Here is a 21298-nt window from a genome sequence, read left to right as displayed (position 1 = left end):
GCCCTAGGCACTGAACTTAAAGATGCCCCATCCTGGGGGGGGGGGGGGGGGGGGGAGAGTGGTTACATAGAATCAATGATTAGAGCGGTCTGCATATTGTCTGAAGGAAATAGGTAGGAAATAGCTCCAGGCTCCGTCATAGCCATACAAGACCTGATAAACACTGCCACACCAGACCTGACCATACCCTCCCCCCTCAAAAAGACAACAGATTTACTGGCAAGTCTGACCGGGAGGTGGAAGACTATAAAAAATAAAAACAAAAAAAGTAGTTTTTCTCCCCCTGCTCCCTGGTGCTGCCCTAGGCACCGGACCACGAGTGCCTAGTGGTAAATATGGCCCTGCGTATCGCTACTCCTCATGTACACACACAGGACAGCTTATCCTGAAGAGTAATTTGAAACCACGATGCTGGTCTGTTCATGTAAAAAAAACACCAAGTGATGTACCTAGTGGTTCATTCGCTTTAAACTAAACAGCAAAGGTTTACACTAATTTTTTTTCTTTAAAAACAGCTGCCTCTTCAGCCATCAAAACAAAAAGAACTAGACAAGCTGGAGGATTGGAAGCTGCAGCAGTATCTCTCCCTCAGTGTTAGTGGTCATGTATGCTGTGAGAGGGGAGTAGGAGCATGTTCACAGCCTTTAGATGACACTCATGCTGTGAGAGGGGAGCAAAGTGAAGGTAGTTGTGCCATTTCTTAATGCTATGGCCACATGTTAAGAAACATACAAGTGTTTTTAAAAGCATCTGAAGTAGGGTAAGTTCAAACTGCGGATTCCGCCGGGCGGCCTCTGCTTGAAGTTTCATCTGTTCCATTTGCCGATGGATTCCGTCATCTGCCCAAAGAACTGATATTTCAATTATTTGGCCGGACGACAGAATCCGCCGGCAAATATCATTGAGACTGAAATGGGCAGGACTTACTGAGCAAATCTTAGTGAGCAAGTCACACAGGAAGAGGCTGCTAAAGCAGAAAGCATGGTGACAAAGAAGGACCAAAAGCATATAATACATAAAGTACAGGGGCAGAACTACCACCATAGCAGCAGTAGCTGCTGCTATGGGGCCCGGCAGTGGGGACTGCAGCCGGGGACTGCCTGTGTGATGTCCCCTTGGTTAGCTCTGCAGGACGTTGACACTAGCTAACCAGGGGAGAATGATGTTTGTAGAACTGCAGGGCAAACACTCACCAGCAGGGGGCGGCATCACAAAGTACTAGTCATGGGAAATCTAGTTCGTTTTGGTGATTAGTTCACTAGGAACTAGTTCACTGAAAAGATTAGTTCAAAAGATGAGTTCATTTAGTTCAGTATTTCTCTGGATTCTGCTGAGAAGATATTGAACAGTTCTAGTTCATTACACAGAAGTTGTGGCTCCTAGGATGAGTTATAGTCTTGTTAAAATGATCAGATATAGTTAATACATCTGATCATTATATAACAAACTTTTGTTAACTGGGTACTCTGGAGAATATAAATTCAAAAGTTATTTATTCAAGTTAGTAATTTCCTTTTTTTTCTTTTTTAAATATTCAAGCCTCACAGTACTTATCAGCTGCTGTATGTCCCACAGAATGTCATGTTGCAAGGAGCTCTGTGTCAGACTGGGAAGATTACATGACTTCATGTGGGGCATACAGCAACTGATAAGTACTGGAAAGCTTACTTTTTTTAAAAAAAATGTTTAACTTTCATCATTCTCCAGTTCTCTCACTTGCCAGAGCAATATCAGAAAGTTGAGCTGTGATTGGTTGCTATGGGGGCAAAGAAAATCTTCCTCTAAAACAGCCTGCTGATTCTCCACCCATATCCTATGAGGAGCTGATAGAGAGAGGCATCATGTGACCTGTGAACTAAATGAACTAGATGAACTGCTGAACTAAATGGTTTGAGAGTGAATCAGGAGAGTCTAGTTCAATGTGATGCATATCACTGAGCCCAGCACTGCCCCCTGTGGTAGTGTAGAGTACTGACTCATAATGAATGTGTATGAGGGAGCTGAGATGCAGATCAGCAGCCACCATTTTAAGTACAGAACAGGAGCCAGGGGGGTAAAGATTTTAGCAAGACTGATCTTCTAGGCTACAGGAGGCTGATCTAATCACAGACAGGTGAGGGACATGAACCACACATAGAAACTTTCTTTCTCTCTCTCTCTCTCTCTCTCTCTCATACACACATATGGGCTGTGTCTGTCTACTGTGCAATTTCAATGTTATTAATATTATTACTATTATATTTGTATGTGATGTGTGCGGTATAGTGTTTTACTACCTTATTTTACAGCATCAGGAGCTATAGAGCAAGTGTTTCCTGGAGCTGTATGAGGGATCACTGTCTCCTCACACTTTCTGTTTAGTTCATTATGAACTAATCTTTGTCAGGATGGTGAACTAGATGAACTAGTTCACTCTGAAGATTAGTTCATTTTGAACTAATCACTCACAAACTACCCATCACTACAAAGTACGAGGGAGAGAGGGAGACTGGCCTGTCAGCTGCTGCACGGAGCATCCTGTGAGGTAGGATAACCTCTGACCCCTAGCCCGGACCTCGGAGAGATAGTGACAGCTACCTCCTCCTCATGTAAGTGTAAACTGTCTCTGATAAGAGGTGTGTGTGTGTTTTATTTCTACAGGAGCGGTGACATTATAGGACTACAACTCCCAATGTGGTCTGTCTGCTGTCTGTGCCCCCCTCCCCCCAAAGACACAGACAGACCACACTGGGAGTTGTAGTCCAACACTGTCTATATAGAAAGCAGCCCTGTGACTGCAGCTCTTGTAGGACTAAAAAAAAAACTCATAATGCATAGTAGTGCCAGGCTGGAGTGAGGGTGAGTGAGTGAGTGTGTGTGTGTGTGTGTGTGTGTGTGTGTGTGTGTGTGTGTGTGTGTGTGTGTGTATATATATATATATTACAGTGCAGTACCAGGCTGCATCGTGTGTATATATATATATATATATATATATATATATATATATATATATATATATATATGCAGTGCAGTAGCAAGCTGGTAGGCAGGCAGTTACAGAATGGAGGTGTCTGGTATGGCAGCGCTATATAGTCACAGTGTGACGGTATTGTTCAGGTCTGGTATGGCAGTGTTATCCAGTCACAGTATGGCGGTATTGTTGAGGTCTGTTATGGCAGTGTTATCCAGTCACAGTATGGCGGTATTGGTCAGGTCTGGTATCGCAGTGTTATCCAGTCACAGTATGGCGGTATTGGTCAGGTCTGGTATGGCTGTGTTATCCAGTCACAGTATGGCGGTATTGGTCAGGTCTGGTATGGCTGTATTATCCAGTCACAGTGTGGCGGTATTGTTCAGGTCTAGTATGGCAGTGTTATCCAGTCACAGTATGGTGGTATTGGTCAGGTCTGGTATGGGAGTATTATCCAGTCACAGTATGGCGGTATTGGTCAGGTCTGGTATGGGAGTATTATCCAGTCACAGTATGGCGGTATTGGTCTGGTCTGGTATGGGAGTATTATCCAGTCACAGTATGGCGGTATTGGTCTGGTCTGGTATGGGAGTATTATCCAGTCACAGTATGGCGGTATTGGTCTGGTCTGGGAGTATTATCCAGTCACAATATGGCGGTATTGGTCAGGTCTGGTATGGGAGTATTATCCAGTCACAGTATGGCGGTATTGGTCTGGTCTGGTATGGGAGTATTATCCAGTCACAATATGGCGGTATAGGTCAGGTCCGGTGTGGCGGTGTTACGCAGTCACTGTATGGCGGTATTGGTCAGGTCTGGTGGTGTTATCCAGTCAGTGGGGGGGGGGGGAGGGGGGACCCCATTGGAAAGTTTGCTATGGGGCCCAGCCATTTCTAGTTACGCCCCCGATAAAGTAGTGTAGTAAGTGCACCAATGTAATATGCGGGAAAGCAGCTATGCAGGTATCAAGCAATTCTGAAACTGTTATATGAGGGTTTATTACTTGCGAGAACAATTGTACTTTACAATTAAATTAATTTTATTAAGAAAAATATGAAAAGGAAAACCATAAGTTAGGTTTTATTTTACATTGTCCTTGGTGAGGTAAAACTGACCGGTTATCTTTATTTTGTTAGTACAATTAAAATCATACCCAATTTAGTTTTTATTTTACTATACAGGAAAAAAAAAACCTTTACAAAATACATTATTTGAAATGCCCCTATTCATCCTTACCCCTCCAACCCTACAGAACTGTCTACAGAACCTGTTGTGCCCTGCGATCTGTACTGTACCATTTTGGTGTAATTAGGCTTATTTTTTTTTATTGCTCTTTAATCCATTTTCTTCTGATGAGATGAAAAGTCAATTATTATTTTGTTTCCTCTTTTATGCCATTCACCATGCAGAATCAATCATGCTATATTGTAACAGTATCAGCATTTCCGCATGTGAAGATACTAAATATGTTTTTATGTTTTATTTGACAAAATATGGGAAAAGGAGGTTTACTGTAATACATATGTCTAATAGCAGATCAGATATAGCACCTCACAAGTGTGCCATGTAGGGGCAATTGGACCTCTGAACCACCATGGCCACTGAGAGCAGCATCTAAGGGGTTAAAAAGCTAGTAATAAAGCTTGCTTTGTGCTTGCTTTTAACAGTGACTGTGAGACCCTGGGTATTAGAGGTGACTTGGCTCTTAATCTTTCTCCTTATCTCACACCACCATGATGGGCTAAGGATTTTTTTTTTTTTTGGAAAAGGAGTGGTTTTAATTTTTGGGGGTGTAGTAAAAATGAGGGGAAAATAAAAAAAGACAGCATGCTCACCTGCCCCGAACCACCATGCTGCCACTTTAACATTGCTCTTTTGCTCTTCTCTTCCTGGTTCCTGTGACATTTTTAGACTTAAAATGCCTGATAAACCTAGTGATTGGCTGAGCAGGCAAATTTTGTCTGAACAAAACCCCACAAGAACCAGGAAAAGGGGAGCAGTGCCATGCACCATCAGAATGGCACTGGAGTCAGGTAAGCATGAACTTTTCATTTTCAGCGCTTTAGACAAATATATATACAGTAAAACATCGGTTCCCGAACAATTCGGTTTTCAAACTAAATTTCCCCCTGAAGTTTTGCTCGGTATCCGAACATTGCTTGGTATCCGAACAAAACCAGGGGGATAACTGTCAGCTGAACTGATGTTCAGCTGACAGTTAAAGGTGTTCAGGAACAGAGAGAGGCAGGAGCGGGCGGCTATTTAAACTTGCCGCCGGGCTCCTGCTCCAATCAGCTGCAGGGGACACCCTGTTAAGAAGTGGGGAATCCCAGATGGGATTCCCCACTTCTTTACAGGGTGTCCCCGGCAGCTGAGAGGAGCAGGAGTGCGGTGGCAAGTTCAAATAGCCGCCCGCTCCTGCCTCTCACTGCGGGGACAGGCTGTAAAGAAGCCGGCTCCCAACGCTGTCCTCCTGTCTCTCCCCACCAGTCCCCGCCGGCCCGGAGCGCTTCCGATAAACTTACCCAGCCTGTACACCCCTATAGACTGCGGCGCGCCCGTGCTGTTGCGCCCGCAGCCCCACTCACCAGCTTCTTGCTCCCCGCTGCTCCCTACTGCCTCTGCAGACTCTCTCTTACCCTGCAGAGGCAGCTGGGAGCAAGAAGCTGGTGAGCGGGGCTGCGGGCGCAACAGCACGGGCGCAGTCTATAGGGGTGTACAGGCTGGGTAAGTTTATTGGAAGCGCTCCGGGCCGGCGGGAGCTGGTGGGGAGAGACAGGAGGACAGCGCTGGGAGCCGGCTTCTTTACAGCCTGTCCCCGCAGTGAGAGGCAGGAGCGGGCGGCTATTTAAACTTGCCGCCGTGCTCCTGCTCCTCTCAGCTGCGGGGGACACCCTGTAAAGAATCGGGGATTCCCCTCATTATGATGGGATTCCCTACTTCTTTACAGGGTGTCCCCCGCAGCTGATTGGAGCAGGAGCACGGCGGCAAGTTTAAATAGCCGCCCGCTCCCGCCTCTCACTGTTGCGGGGGATGTGGAGTGTTTTTGCACTCTGTGGGCCGGGTGCTCTGCGCCTGACCCACAAAGTGTAAAAACCAATTAATCACATTTACATTGTTCCCTATGGGAACTTACAGCTCGGTTCTCGAACTGCTCGGTTTTGGAACAGCCTTCCAGAACCAATTATGTTCGAAAACCGAGGTACCACTGTATATAAAACCAGTGTCTATGTTACCGAGAGTAAATCCTTACCAGTCGTGTCTTATCTGACGGATCTTTAAGCCAAAGCCAGGAATGGATTTGAAAAGAGGAAAAAATCTCAGGATTTCCTTTATGACCTATTCTGTTTATAGTCTGTTCCCGGCTTTGGCTTCAAAGGTTTGTCAGATAAATCTCTGTGTGTAAAGGCACCCTTAGGGCCCTATTCCACCGGACGATTATCGTTCAGATTATCGTTAAATCATTCGGATCTAAACGATAATGGTTCGGTTGAAATGCAGTTAACGAGCGAACGGGAAATAGTTGATCGCTTTATAATGCTGAACATGTTGAAAAACAAGCGACTGCAATGATCAGCCGACATGAACGATGTCGGCTGATCGTTGCACTCTATTCCACCGGACGATTATCGTCCATAGCGGCCGATATCGGCCGAATACGAACGATAATCGTTCCGTGGAATAGGGCCTTAAGACCTGGACCTATTTTTATTGTTGCTCGTTCGCAAAACGTTCGCATTAAATAAGACATCGTTCGGTCATTCGCAATAGATACGAACGCAATAGCGAATAAATAGCGAAGAAAAACTATCGCAATTACGATCATAAGTAACGATTATCGTTCCATGGAAATGAGTGAACGTTTTCAGGTCTTTCGCAATAGCTGTCGTTTGAGATCGTTAACGATTATGCAAACGATAATCGTCCGGTGGAATAGGGCCCTTAGGGCCCTTTTACACTGAAAAATTATCTGACAGATTATCTGCCAAAGATTTAAAGCCAAAACCAGGACTGGATTTGAAAAGAGGAGAAATCTCAGGCTTTCCTTTATTAACTGATCTCTGTTTATAGTCCATTCCTGGCTTTGGCTTCAAATCTTTGGCAGATAATCTGTCAGATAATCTTTCCGTGTAAAAGGGCCCTTAGAGTGTCTGTGGCCTCTCTCCTTTCTTCCTCCCCACCCTCCTCATCATTGGGAACACGTTAATGATGTTCTGCGGCACAGGTGCAGTTTAGAGGAGCAATGAAAAAAAAATCCTGCTTGGGGTGTTCCTAATGTTGGGTATGATGGGAAGGAAGAAAGCAGAGGCGTTGCAGACCTGGCGCAAAGGCACGCTAGGCCACACCAGTTTGACTCGCCTGCTACAAATTAAAAGAATTTTTTGCTCTACCCAAGGCACTGGACACATTTTAAAAGACATGAAAGGTAAGGATTTACTCTCATCAAACAGACAGTACTAGTGGTTTGGTGGGATGGGTTGGTGGATACAGGGTCGCTTTAAAGTGACAAGGACATTTTAAGACTGCTCACATTGCAGGAGTGACCCTGGTTTACTGTTTTAACATATGGGCATACAGTAGCACAAATACGAGCCTTCAGACAGAGGTATATATCGGACCCCCCCCCCCCAACATGTCCCTGACAGTGGGCTCTAATGTAATGTAAACAGAGTCAAAGACTATACAAGTAATTGTGCCCCTGACACCTCCCACCAATATAAACCCCAATTAATAGCATTCTTTCTTTATAAAAATGTCCCTTTCTTCACATGGCGGCAGTGAATGCAGAACACATAGGCGCACAGATTCCACACACTACTGACAAATCTTGCACTCTGCTGTCAGCATAGCCTGGTTAGGGGAAGGAGCAGTCCTATCCTCCAGAGCAAACTATAAAGCGCCGACTGGGCTGGAAGGAGAAAGCAAATTGTAAAATGCTGCATTCAGATTGCAATAAAGTCAACAATGTCCGGACTCTAGGGGGAATTATGGGCTTCATTAGCGCCCTCTGGGAAGGCAGTGCTCGAACATTGCTGTTTCAATAGTACTGCGTAATTTCTACGAAAACACAGCAACAGTCCCGCAATTAAACTGCAACGTGTGAACACAGCTAAAAGGCAAAGTGATTTGTCGACTCGTTCTTGAAACTGGCAGAACAACTCGCCGTTCACAATGATGGAAGCAAAGGACCGCGCAAATCACCCACGTATTTATTTACCACTAAATTCCAGCCTGTCTAAAAGGAGCCTTAAAGTGCCTTAACACAGAGATTTATCTGACAGATTTTTGAAGCCAAAGCCAGGAATGGCCAGGAATCCTTTATGACCTGTTCTCTGTTTATAGTCTGTTCCTGGCTTTGGCTTCAAAAATCTGTCAGATAAATTGGTTATCTGTGTGTTAAGGAAGTCTAAAGCCCCTATTACCTGTGGCGATCAGCAGAAGCAAGCGAGCCCCAACCTGTCAGATCAGCGCTCGCTTATTCCTTGTTCCCTGCTCGCAGTCAGAGCTATTGCACACGCCGACAGCAAGCAGAGCAGGGGGGGGGGCGATGCTATCAAGCTTGCTGGTCTTTTAACATGTTGAAAGACATTAAGGGTGTAAACACACACACCGTATACGCAGCGTATTTACTGCTGCGATACGCAGCAGATTAGATCTAAATAACTGAACACAGTATCAAATCTGCTGCGTTTTTTACCCTAAAAGACAACGATCAGCCAACATTGTGCATGTACTCTGATCATTGCGTTTTATTACATGAAGCGTTTACCATCCGTAATACAAGTACGGAGCGCGAAATCGTTCATTTTGATTTCTGAACATGTTCTCAAATCGTTGTTGGCAAAAAATTTGCCGATCGTTCCGTGTAAACAGTCGTTCACCGATTTAACCTATGTGCGAGATAGACTTAAGCGATCGCAAAACATTTGCAAAACGATTTTTCCGTACGATAGATCGTTCCGTCTAAACGCTGATTGTTGTTTAAAAAAAAAAACGTTACTTCGAAATCGTTAATCGTACGATCGGGCGAATTATCGCTACGTGTAAACCCAGCATTACAAATCTATATAAACTTTCTGTAACCAGTTGATTAGAAAGAAAAAAAGATTTTTGCTGGATAACTCCTTTCACCTGCCATGGTAACCAATCGGCAACCTGTTTTGCAGGGTTGCCAATTGGATGTCCGTAGACTTGGCACCAGACAACCTGAATGCTGTGATCAGCAACTCCAGTTTGTGGGTTCCTATGGTCCATGAGAACTACACAGACTCCCACTGGCCCCACCAGAAACCGCTGTGTCACAACACCTTCATTTATACAAGTGAATGGGGTCAGGTTGTTAAAAGTAATTTAGAAAAAAAAAAAAAACTATCCTGAATTGACCTCACAACTGCATGGTCGTGGTCGCCTGTGTGTGCAATATGACTCCATTCACTTGTACGACTCAAAGGGTCCCATGAGAGGCAGTACGACACTACGGTCCCAAGTCACAGTGCAGCCCCAGATAACATTAAAGGGGTTATCCAGCGCTACAAAAACATGGCCACTTTTCCCCTACTGTTGTCTCCAGTTCAGGTGCAGTTTGCAATTAAGCTCCATTTACTTCAATGGAACTGAGTTTTAAAACCCCGCCCAATCTGGAGACAACAGTAGGAGGAAAGTGGCCATGTTTTTGTAGTGCTGGATAACCCCTTTAACTGCAAGCAGCTCAGGTAAGATGGCTGCTCCTAGAAACAAGTACGGGGGGGTGGGGGGGTGGGGGGGAGAAAATTAAAAGGAAGCCCACCTGCTTTTAATTTAGCAAAAAAAAAACTGAAAAAAATAGGCAATAAATTCTATTTATGGCAATATTAACTAAAGGGTGTAAATGATCCATTAAACAACTTTTAAACAAGTTTTTTTCCTTTTAACATGTTGGGCAGGCCAGGGTTACTAGAGGGTTTATGCAACTGCTGTTTTACCCAAAAATATATATATTTTTTTTCAATAGAAAACCACTTTTACTGTGTCACACCCAAAGAATTAGGGTCTAGTAGGTCACCTGTGGAGGGTTGTTGGCCTAATGAATATACATAAAATAATAAAATGCCTAAAAGGGAATCCAGCTGAAGCATAAAGCAAAAATAGGGAAACAGTCTTCAGAACTGTCCCTCGAATTTAGACTTTTTTAACTCCTTGCCGCAAAATGACGTTTGGGGAACATCATGTAAAACAAGTAGTTCCCGCAACATGACGTTCCCCAAACGTCAAGCTTTCCCTGCCTCCCCCCGCTGTCCCTGACTGTGATCACACAGCATCCTCCCGCTGCCTCTGCCCGGAGGGGAGCCGCGCTCCCGGCGGGCAGTTAACCCCATAAACTCCGTGGTCAATGCGACCGCAGCGTCTATGGGGAGATTTGTGTCCTCCCGCCGATCGGGCGGCGGGAGGAGGCTGCAGAACGTTGCCTCCTCCCGCCGCCACATCTGATGTGTCCCCCGGACCCCCCCTCGTCCCCCGATACCGGCGGATCGCCGCTATTACCATTATTGCGGCGATCCGCCGGTACCGGGCATTACCGGCGCCGCCGACAGCTTTCATCTTCCCCCACCGTGAATCCACAGTGGGGGGAGATGAAAATGTATCCCCCAGACCCCAGATCAGCCCCCCTAGTGGCCGATCACTAACCCTCTCCCCTCCCCAGGCGGCAATCAGATCCAAGATGGCCGCCCCCATCCCTGCGAACAAACGATGTTTGTTCGCAGGGATGGAAATGAATAAATTATCAAAACCCCATGCTCTCCGCCACCGGAGGTAGCGGAGAGCATGGGGCAGTGATCGGGGACCCCCCCCGTGGGGTCCCGGAGCAGGCGATCGGCGGTATATACTATATACCGCTGATCGCCTGTTCCCAGTGCTGCCGACACTTTTTATCCCCTGTCACCATAAATCATTGTTGACAGGGGATAAAAAGTGATACAGTGTCGCCCCCCTGCGGTTTTGCTCCAGCAAATTGGTGCTCCCTTCATTCTGAGCCCTGCTGGGTGCCCATACAGTGGTTTATGCCCACATATGGGGTATCGTTTTACTCAGAAGAAGCTGCGTTACAGATTTTGGGGTACGTTTTTTCTCCCATTCCTCGTGAAATTAAGAAATTTTAAACTAAACAAACATATTATTGGAAAAATTAGAGTTTTTCATTTTTACTGTCTTATTTTGAATACTTTCCTCTAATACCTGTGGGGTCAAACCGCTCACTGCACCCCAAGATGAGTTCTTTGACGGGTGCACTTTCCTAAATGGGGTGACTTTTGGTGGGGCTTTATTCTGCTGACACTACAGGGGCACTGCAAACGCACCTGGCGCTCAGCATTTCCAGTTCAGATTTTTCCCGAAGAAGTTTCGAATTGGCGCTCCTTTCCTTCTGAGCCCCGCTGTGTGCCCATACAGTGGTTTATGCCCACATATGGGGTACCGTTTTACTCAGGAGAACCTGCGTTACAGATTTTGGCATGCAGCTTCTCCCCTGTTCCTAGTGAAATTGAGAAATTTCAAACTAAACGAACATTTTATTGGAAAAATTCTAGTTTTTCTATTTTACTGTCTTATTTTGAATACTTTCCTCTAATACCTGTGGGGTCAAAATGGTCACCACACCCCAAGATGAATTCTTTGAGGGGTGTACTTTCCAAAATGGGGTGACTTTTGGGGGGGGGTTCTCTTCTGCGGACACTACAGGGGCACTACAAACGCACCTGGCGCTCAGAGACTACTTCAGCAAAATCTGAACTGAAAATGCTAATTGGCGCTCCCTTCCTCCTGAGCCCTCCTGTGTGGCCATACAGTGGTTTATGCCCACATATGGGGTACCTTTCTACTCGGAAGAACCTGCGTTACAGATTTTGGGGTGCGGATTCTCTCATGTTCCTTGTGAAATTAAGAAATTTAATACTAAACAAACATATTATTGGAAAAATTCAAGGTTTTTCATTTTTACTGTCTAATTTTAAATACTTTCCTCTAATACCTGTGGGGTCAAAATAGTCACCACACCCCAAGATGAATTCTTTGAGGGGTGTACTTTCCAAAATGGGGTGACTTTTGGGGGGATTCTATTCTGCGGACACTACAGGGGCTCTGCAAACGCACCTGGCGCTCAGAAACTTCTTCAGCAAAATCTGCATTAAAAAAGCTAATTGGCGCTCCTTCCCTTCTGAGCCCGGCTGTGTGCCCATACAGTGGTTTACGCCCACATATGGGGTACCGTTGTATTCAGGAGAACCTGCGTTACAAATTTTGGCATGCTTTTTTTCTCATGTTCCTTTTGAAAATGAGAAACTTTAATCTAAACGTATATATTATTTGAAAATTTAAATTTTTGATTTTTTTACGGCCTAATTGTGAATACTTTCCTCCAGCCCCTGTAGGGTTAAAATGCTCATTATACCCCTAGATTAATTCTTTAAGGTGTCTAGTTTCCAAAATAGGGTCACTTATGGGGGTTTCCAGTATACAAGCCTTCTAAATCCATTTAAAAAAAGAACTGGTCCCTAAAAAAAAATCAGATTTGGAAATTTTCACAAAATGTGATAATTTGCTAATAAATTTCTAAGCCCCGTAACACCCTAAAAAAGTAAAATATGTTTCCCAAAATATGCCAAAATAAAGAGGACATATTGGTAATGTGATTTAGTAACTAATTTATGTGCTATGACTTCCTTTTTTAGAAGCAGAGAATTTCAGAAGTTCATAAAATGCAAAATATTCAAATTTCTCATGATATTTTGATGTTTTTCACAAAAAATACACAAAGTAGTGACCAAGTTTTGCTACTAATATAAAGTGTCATATGTGACGAAAAAAAAACAATCTCAGAATCGCTAGCATACGTTAAAGCATCACTGAGCTATAAGCGCATAAAGTGAGACAGGTCAGATTTTGAAAAATGAGCCTGGTCATTAAAGGGCAACTACCGCGGGACCCCCCCCCCCCCCAAAAAAAACAACACAGACACACACAGACACCATCCCTCCGGTGACGATCGCCACTCCATTCGCCCGCCGTCCGCCTCACCGCCGTCCAGCGATGTCTCTGATTTCCAGGTCCTGGGGATGGAAAAGGCTGCCAGTGCGCTTGCGCACTGGCAGCCTTTTCATTGGCTGGAGCGCATCACATGGCTTCCAGCAACCTCAGCCAATCAGGGCTGACGAAGCTGGAAGCCATGTGATGCGCTCCAGCCAATGAAAAGGCTGCTGGTGCGCATGTGCACCAGCAGCCTTTTTCGTCCCATTCACTCTCTATGAAGACGCCGAGGAGGAAGAAGACCCGGACCGCCCCCCGGCTCTGATGTCGTCGTCACCAGATGCCGCCCGGGAGAAGAGGACCGTGACGATCGTAATAGGTAATGTATATATTCTTTAACTTCCGGGCGGGGGGGTCGGGGGTCCGAAAGTGGGGAAAGCGGGCCAGACCGGGTATTTAACCACATTACAAAGTTATATAACTTTGTAATGTGTGTTAAATAAGCTAAAAAAAAATTTCGTGGGAGTTGTCCTTTAAGGCCAAAACAGGCTTTAGAGGCAAGGGGTTAAAGAGGCATCCACCAGGGTGTGAAGAATGGCAGGCAGACTTGTAGTGTGTGCGTGTATATGTATGTGTGTATGTGTATATATATATATCTCTATCTATATATATCAATAAACAAGCCGCCCACAGTCTACAGATTGTGCCTTTCATAAAGCATAAACAGGCTCCAAATATTGTTCTGGTGATGGTGGGTAAGGATTATTGAAGTTATAAACAATTATTGCTGCCATTCAGCAGGTTCCTATACAGGGGCGGTCTTGGCATTTCTGGGGCCCCAAGCGAAGTTATGTCTGGGGCCCCCCCTCGACACGCGTTCCAAAACAATAGACCACTGTGTGTTGCTCCCAGTAGTATATACCCCTTGTGCGCTACCGCCAGTAATATATACTCCTTGTGTGCTGCCCCCAATAGTATATACCCCTTGTGTCCTGCCCCCAGTAGTATATAGACCCCTGTGTGTTCCCCCAGTTATATATAGTCCCCCGTGTGCTCCCCCAGAAGTATATAGACCTCCTGTGTGCTGCCCCAGTTGTATATAGACCCCCTGTGTGCTGCCCCCAGTTGTATATACCCCCTGTGTGCTCCCCCACTAGTATATCAGCCCCCTGTGTGCTCCCTCAGGGGTATTTAGCCCCCCTTTGTGCTCCCCCACTTGGATATAGACCTCCTGTGTGCTCCCCCACTTGGATATAGACCCCTGTGTGCTCCTCCAGTAGTATATAAACCCCGTGTGGTTCCCCCAGTAGTATATAGACCCCCTGTGTGCCCCACCAGTATTATATAGACCCCTTGTGTGCTGCCCCAGTAGTATACAGACCCCTGTGTGCTCCCCCAGTTATATATAGACCACCTGTGTGCCTCACAAGTAGTATATAGACCCCCTGTATGTTCCCCCAGTAGTATATTGACCCCCTGTGTGCCCCACCAATAGTACATAGACCCCTGTGTGCTCCCCCAGTAGTATATAGCCCCCCTGTGTGCTCCCCCACTTGGATATAGACCTCCTGTGTGCTCTTCAAGTTGTATATAGACCTCATTCTGCTGCCCCAAGTAGTATATAGACCCCCTGTGTACTGCCCCCAGTAGTATATAGACCCTCTGTGAAGCCCCAGTAGTCTATAGCCCCCCTGTGTGCTTCCCCCATTTATATAGACCCCAAATGTGCGCTCCCCAAGTTACACAGGCCCCTGTGTGCTCCCCCTCCCATATAGTATATAACACAATAAAACAAACACTTATACTCACCTGGGTATGGGCGTCTCCTCTTCTCTTCACTCTTGTGGCCGCAGGAAGGGTTTTCCCTGCGATCACAAGAGGCCGCACTCCCCTTATCCTGGCGCCGATGCTCCAGTGATGTCACTGGAGCGCCAGCACCACAAGGACAAAGCTGCCACTTGTGACCGCAGGGAAAACCCTTCCTGCGGCCACAAGAGGGACTGACAGGAAGGGGGCCAATGTCTCCCGCCCTGTCAGTGCTGCTGCATGTAACCATGAGCGCTCATTACGAGTGCTTATAGTTACAGTTCAGATGACAGCAGCGAGCGGGGCAGCGGCCATGTCCAGCGGTCTTGAGCGCAAGAGCGGGGCGTGGGGGCCCCCCTGGATCTTGGGGGCCCCAAGCGATCGCTTGGTGTGCTTGGTGCCAAAGACCGCCACTGTTCCTATACCAATTTGAATCATTTGTCACCATACATAACCCCCCCCCCCCCCCCCCCAATAGGCTTATACGTGTAATTTTTTTTTTTCTTGTTTTACATATGGCCAAGATGTGTGCTATACCATCCTACAAGAACACAACCCCCATTAGAAACAACCCCCCAAAATGACACTTTTCTGGCTTCTCTGAGGTGATTGGGATTTATGGATTACAGACACAACTATCTAAAAAAAAAATTAAATCATGTTACTTGAGCCGAACCAAGGACAAAGGTTCCCATACAGAATACAGGGATGCTCAGCTGAACATTCCTGTGTATGGGGAAGATGGGGAAGACCGCTGTCTGCCTGGATATGGAAGGTGTATGGCCGATATAATGGCAGGCCCAGCCGGGAACGGGTCAGTGCTGTGCTGGACTATTATACATAGTAATTCACTGCTGAGTCAGTGTTGTCTAGTTTTTGACACAGCCAATGCAGAAAAAAGGGCTTAGAAATTGAGTATTAGAAGACCTTGTAATAAAGTGAATGGCCAATAAAAAGGAGTTGAGATGAACACTGCTTCAATGTGTTCCACAGGCAGCAGAGCAGACAGGGGCCTACGCTAGACTTGTTTGCACACCAAAAATAGCACGTACTGGTAGATGAATAATTCTAAAGTGAATAATTCTAAAGTGAACTTATGCTGGAAAACGCCTAAATAAAATCGGAGCGTAAACAGGGAAAAGAGCATTACATAGACAGAAAATGCAAAAAAGATGAATGACACTGGAAGCAGCATCGTTTTAGGGCATTACCACTTATATAGGACAAAATAACCCTAAGACCTTATTCACACGTCCAGTAATCTACAGATCCGTATTTCTGTATTTGAGTATCAAGTGCACATTCATATCTATTGGGCTATTCACATGATCAGTAGATTAAACCAATAGTAGATGCAAACCAATGCTCAAAAAAAAAAAAAAAGGGAATGTCCTAGTGCAGACCCAGATTTTTTTTTTTCCTACGGATCCGCTATTTTTTACGGATTGTAACCTGTTTGGCATCCATATTTCTGTTAAAAAAAAAATATATATACAGATGATTTATAATTGACAAGTTAAAAAGGATTTACAGAAATACGGATGCACTACATATGCCCAATCTGTAATTTTTAGCGGATTGTATGGGTGGATAGCGGAAGGAATCTACAGACTTGAAAAAATACTGAGCATGTGCATAAGGCTATGTTCCCCACACAGTATTTTTGGTCAGTATTTTGCAACCAAAACCAGGAGTGAAAACACAGAAAGGCTATGTTCACACACTGTTGAAATTGAGTGGATGGCCGCCTTTTAATGGCAAATAATGAACAGTATTTCAAAACAATGGCCATTGTTTTAAAATAACCGTTACTATTTGCCATTAAATGACGGCCATCCACTTTGGATACTTCACACAATGGTATCACCACATTGTTGTCACCATAGACATCAGTTCTGCACCTTTCTGAATGGATTCAGTAATGTATTTTTCATACTTACCAATGTTAAACTGAGTTAAATAAAATGCTAATTTACTATTCACATCTATAGAATTGCAATGGTCACCTCCACCTCTGAGGGGATATTGGTAAAAACAAGTAGAAAATACTAACTCTATAAGGATTACTGACACTGTATGTCTTGTCTTTACCAGATTAAGTTTACCAGATTAATAGTTTTCCCAACTAAATCATTTAGATTTTGCAAGTATTGCAGCATAAGCTATCATCGATTCTACCGCCACCTACCTACACTAATAAATGAAAGCTGTGGGGAAAAGAAAGAATCACTTTATCTTGTTTTACACACGGATATATCCAACAACACTTTTTTTTTTTCATGGATAAATCTGCTGACTACATCTGTTGGGAGACAGCACTTGTGTGTGAAGGTATACAGTGGAAGCAGCACATTAGTGACAATGCTTCACTGGGCAAAGCATCACACTACCCTGCTAACTCTATCCACCCAGAGTAGATATAGAGATATAGATATAATACACAGTGTGTGTGTGTGTGTATATATATATATATATATACACACACACATACATACACACACTGCTGTGGTATTTCTTATTACCATATAGCTTGTAAACTTGCAAAATAAAAGCATTCTCAGCAAAGGCATGGTTAATAAATATACCTTAGTGAACGTGTATACAAGCTAGAAAACCATTGGTCAGACCCATGGCCGGCGTCAGCGTACAGTTAGTAGCCACAACGGGCGACTGGCCAGTGTCAGCATGAAAGGCGCCCTGTTACATTACACAAAGGGCACTTTGTAGAGCCCTGTGCAGACCCAGCCCTGTGTCCAGCCACAAATCGTACATCAACTTATTTACAGAAAAGCAGAAATGTGTAACACTTAGGTACATGTCTGGAATAAAAGTATCTAACAAGACTAATGTCTTATACGTATAAACTTCAAAAGGTTCTGTCCCATAATCTGAATTCACCATAGGAAATCTGTCCAACATAAAAGAACTGATAGAAAAACCCAATAAAGTGGTAATGCCAACAGACCACCCAAACACACCAAATGAGATACAGGCCCCATAACATTCATTGCCATCACCTTTCATATTACCTGTGAGGAACGCTGGGAGAAGAATTCCTGTAAAAAGCAGGAGCAGCACAAGTTGTGAGGTCCCCGAGCAAGACATGTTTATCTACTGCTGGGAAGATGTAAAGTGTGAGTGAGGTGAGACGCTATGGAGACCTTGCAGCCTCTGGGTTAACAAAGGTGTCTCTGTCCAGTGAGGATGGAAATGTTTAACTGAGGATCAAGAGAGAAGGCGCACACACCCCAGACACCTCACACTCCCCTCATAGCCCTCCTCCTCCATCACGTCAGGGACCAGTACCACCCATCAAAATTCCTTTTTCAAACCACCCAAAAAAGAAAAAAAATTTCCATGTGTATTACTATACCTCCACAGAACATGTAGGTTTTAAAATTCTAACACAAACTTTCTCTATAGAAATAGCAAAACTGATCACTATAGATATTGAACAGTTATGGTACTTTCCAAGTGTAGGTTGGAAACCCATCCAGATCTGCTCCTGCTCATAGACAGTCCTTTGGGAGGTTAAAGGTGGCTGCCACTTGTCTTCAAGAACTTCAGTCTCCTCATACACATGAAGGTTTAGGCATAGCCCAATGTTCATGTACTCTGTCACATGTGTCAAAACAGCCGCCCTCTCAACTGTTGCAAAACTACAATTCCTATCATGCCTGGACAGCCAATGCTTTGGGTGTCCAGGCATGATAGTAATTGTAATCGTGCAACAGCCGTGAGGCGCTAGTTTGACACCTCTGCTCTATGGGGAGGAGTAATGCTACGTTTACACGGAACGATTATAGGGCGAATTTTCGCAATAACGATCAAATTCGAACAATAATCGTACGTGTAAACGCGGCAAACGATCGATAAATCGTTCATTTTGATCTTTTAACATGTTCTTAAATCGTCGTTCGTCAAAAATTCGCCGATCGTTCCGTGTAAACAGTCGTACACTGATTTTATCTATGTGTGAGATAGGCTTAAGAGATCGCAAAACGAATTTTCTGTACGATATATCGTTCCATCTAAACGCTGATCGTTATAAAAAAAAAATTGTTACTTCGAAATCGTTAATCGCTGATCGGGCCAATAATCGCCTCGTGTAAACTTAGCATAAAGGTCCATTTACACAGAAAAGATTATCTGACAGATTATCTGCCAAAGATTTGAAGCCAAAGTCAGGAATGGATTTGAAAAGAGGAGAAATCTCAGGCTTTCCTTTATGACCTATTCTCTGTTTATAGTCTGTTCCTGGCTTTGGCTTCACATCTTTGTCAGATAATCTTTTTCTGTGTAAATGGACCCTAAGACACATGTGGCTTAGCCTTCCGAGAACACCACAGTCTGGCAGCAAAAATCTAACACACCTGGCACCTTTATCCACTGACTTCTATCAATGAAGAGTTAGGAGGCCGCCAAATAACTTACACAGTTGGCAACTCTGCCAGGGGTGGGTGTTTGACAGACTTTAGAATAAGGTATACAAGCAACCTCATAAAGCACTAGAAATAATATTTCTTTCCCTGGACTACAGGTTGGTATGTACTATAACACAAACTGGAGCTATGTAAGCAAGACTAGTTCAGGAGATGCTTACAGACTATAAAAGTACACTATATATTTTAATTTACAAACAGGATTTTGCTTAGTTTCTCTTCTATAGCCTCTTTATTTCACATATGGTGCTGGCTGCTGTACCATTCACATTGAAAACTCATCTGAGGGATTGCCTAATGGGTCCCTTTCCAGCTCTTATCTATCCTATGATTAACCCTATTTTAAGGTATGTTTACATGTACTGTATATGCTCTGGATTTAATGAGTTTATCTATTTGGGTATGTTTACATGTGGCAGATGTGCTGTGGATTTTCCTAAGTTCTTCCACAAATCTAATGTGTATCCACCATGAGTGAGCATACTCTTTATATTGACTTGCACAGCATAAAATCTGCAGTGTAAACAGTATGTACAAAGCAAGAATTTAAAAAAGGGTTTCAAAAAGTGTTCACACCCTTTAATGTTAAGATTACAGAACCCTTTAAAGTACCTGTCATTATAAATAACTTTTGACAGTCATCACTCATGCCTAAGGTTACTGATCTCTTAGCAAAGACCCACTGCGATCAGTAGATATAGCCTTGAAGAGAGTGTGGCAGCTGCACAATTCACTCCCTGGCTGCTAGCAAATTCCAACAACAAACTTCATAGACATACATTGTTGAAATTAACTGGTTAGGAGATCGGGGAATGTATGGTACGCCTGCAGCTCTCTCTCCCCAGCTATATCTCATGATCGCAGTGGGTCTCACGGAGACCAATAACTTTTGGCATGCTTGATAACATGTCAAAAGTTATTTATAATGACAGGTACTCTGACAAAGGAATAACAAAAATACAGTAGTTCACTTATCAGAAAATTACATGGCAACATTAAATGTTTATAAGATAGTCAATGTAAACCAAGTTTTATTTTCTTTGAAGGGTCAATATTTCACTTGCCGGTGAACATACTGTGATTTCCTACAACGCCTGTTTGTGATAATCTCAAAGCAAACCTCAGTATTGTACATTTCCCAGCTTGTACCAAAGAAGTTTAAATTAAATAAATTTTCCCATTGGTAATATGTAGAATGTATACGAAGGAAAGGAACTGTCAGTAAAGTTGTACGTGGATAACGTTTTACCCAATACTTGTATGTTTTCCCAGAATGAGACATTAGACCAGTGAGCTCACAGAGCATACCAAATCCTGGACAGGAAATAAATAGTAACTTTTCATTAGGCTTTAATACAACTGTGTCTCTGGAACCTTTTTTTCATGTAATGACCCTAATATAATGAAAAATACCATATTCTTATTTTATTTCACCCAGCAGAATTGCACTCCTGAGCTGCATCTTCTTGTTGCCTCCAGACTAAAACAGAGGGCTAGTAGTCTTCAAGGTGTACCTTTCATTCACTTGATAACCCATATAATTCAGCATTAGCAGGGAGCAGGACTCAGGTCTGCCTAGCAGAAAATGGCCGGAGCAAAGCCTCAGTGGTTAGAAGTCATGAGCTTGTGATCACTTTTTGGTGGCAGCTGACAGTGCTTGATTGTCCATATCCCGGCAATTGTTAGATGATGGAGGAAGACTGTAGCAGACATATGGTCGACATGTGATGCACCTCTGCACCCCCCTGACATTCACCAGGCAATAAGGCATCCAAATCAGAAATGTGTTATAACACAACCAGCGCTTTATTAAGGTCAGACCTGGCATCACCCCAAATCACTGCACACTGGGGCAAAAACCTTACAGTGGTCTAGGAGCCGTGTAAACATAAGTGTGTTCCCTCCTACCCAACAAGGTATAGAACAATGCAGGAGGAGCAGGTATGCAATAACTCAACAGCACCAAAGTGTGTGTATATATTTTGCAGCAAACCGTAAAGATGACTAGTCTTAAGAAACATTGCTCCCACCTGCAAAAACTCAATATTCACTTATTATTAAGGTACTTGTGATACGGTGTGGGAAGTGGACATGAGATGGA

At 44.1% G+C, this 21298-nt stretch overlaps 1 protein-coding gene across 2 annotated transcripts in view; it reads right to left on the bottom strand.

The window, feature by feature from the left end:
* The window catches only part of SNORC (secondary ossification center associated regulator of chondrocyte maturation), a 35267-nt gene extending 17314 nt beyond the window's left edge, over window positions 1–17953 (bottom strand). For both annotated transcript variants that reach the window (XM_069975517.1, XM_069975518.1), the window contains exon 1: window positions 17785–17953. In XM_069975517.1, coding sequence (XP_069831618.1) covers window positions 17785–17860 — 76 coding nt within the window. In that variant the 5' untranslated portion in view covers window positions 17861–17953. The remainder of the gene's footprint in view (window positions 1–17784) is intronic.
* Window positions 17954–21298: the final 3345 nt, after the last annotated feature.

The sequence above is a fragment of the Dendropsophus ebraccatus genome, chromosome 6, assembly GCF_027789765.1.
Source record: "Dendropsophus ebraccatus isolate aDenEbr1 chromosome 6, aDenEbr1.pat, whole genome shotgun sequence".
NCBI lineage: Eukaryota > Metazoa > Chordata > Amphibia > Anura > Hylidae > Dendropsophus > Dendropsophus ebraccatus.
The sequence above is the reverse complement of the archived record's forward strand: the minus strand, read 5'-3'. Positions and strand labels throughout refer to the sequence as shown.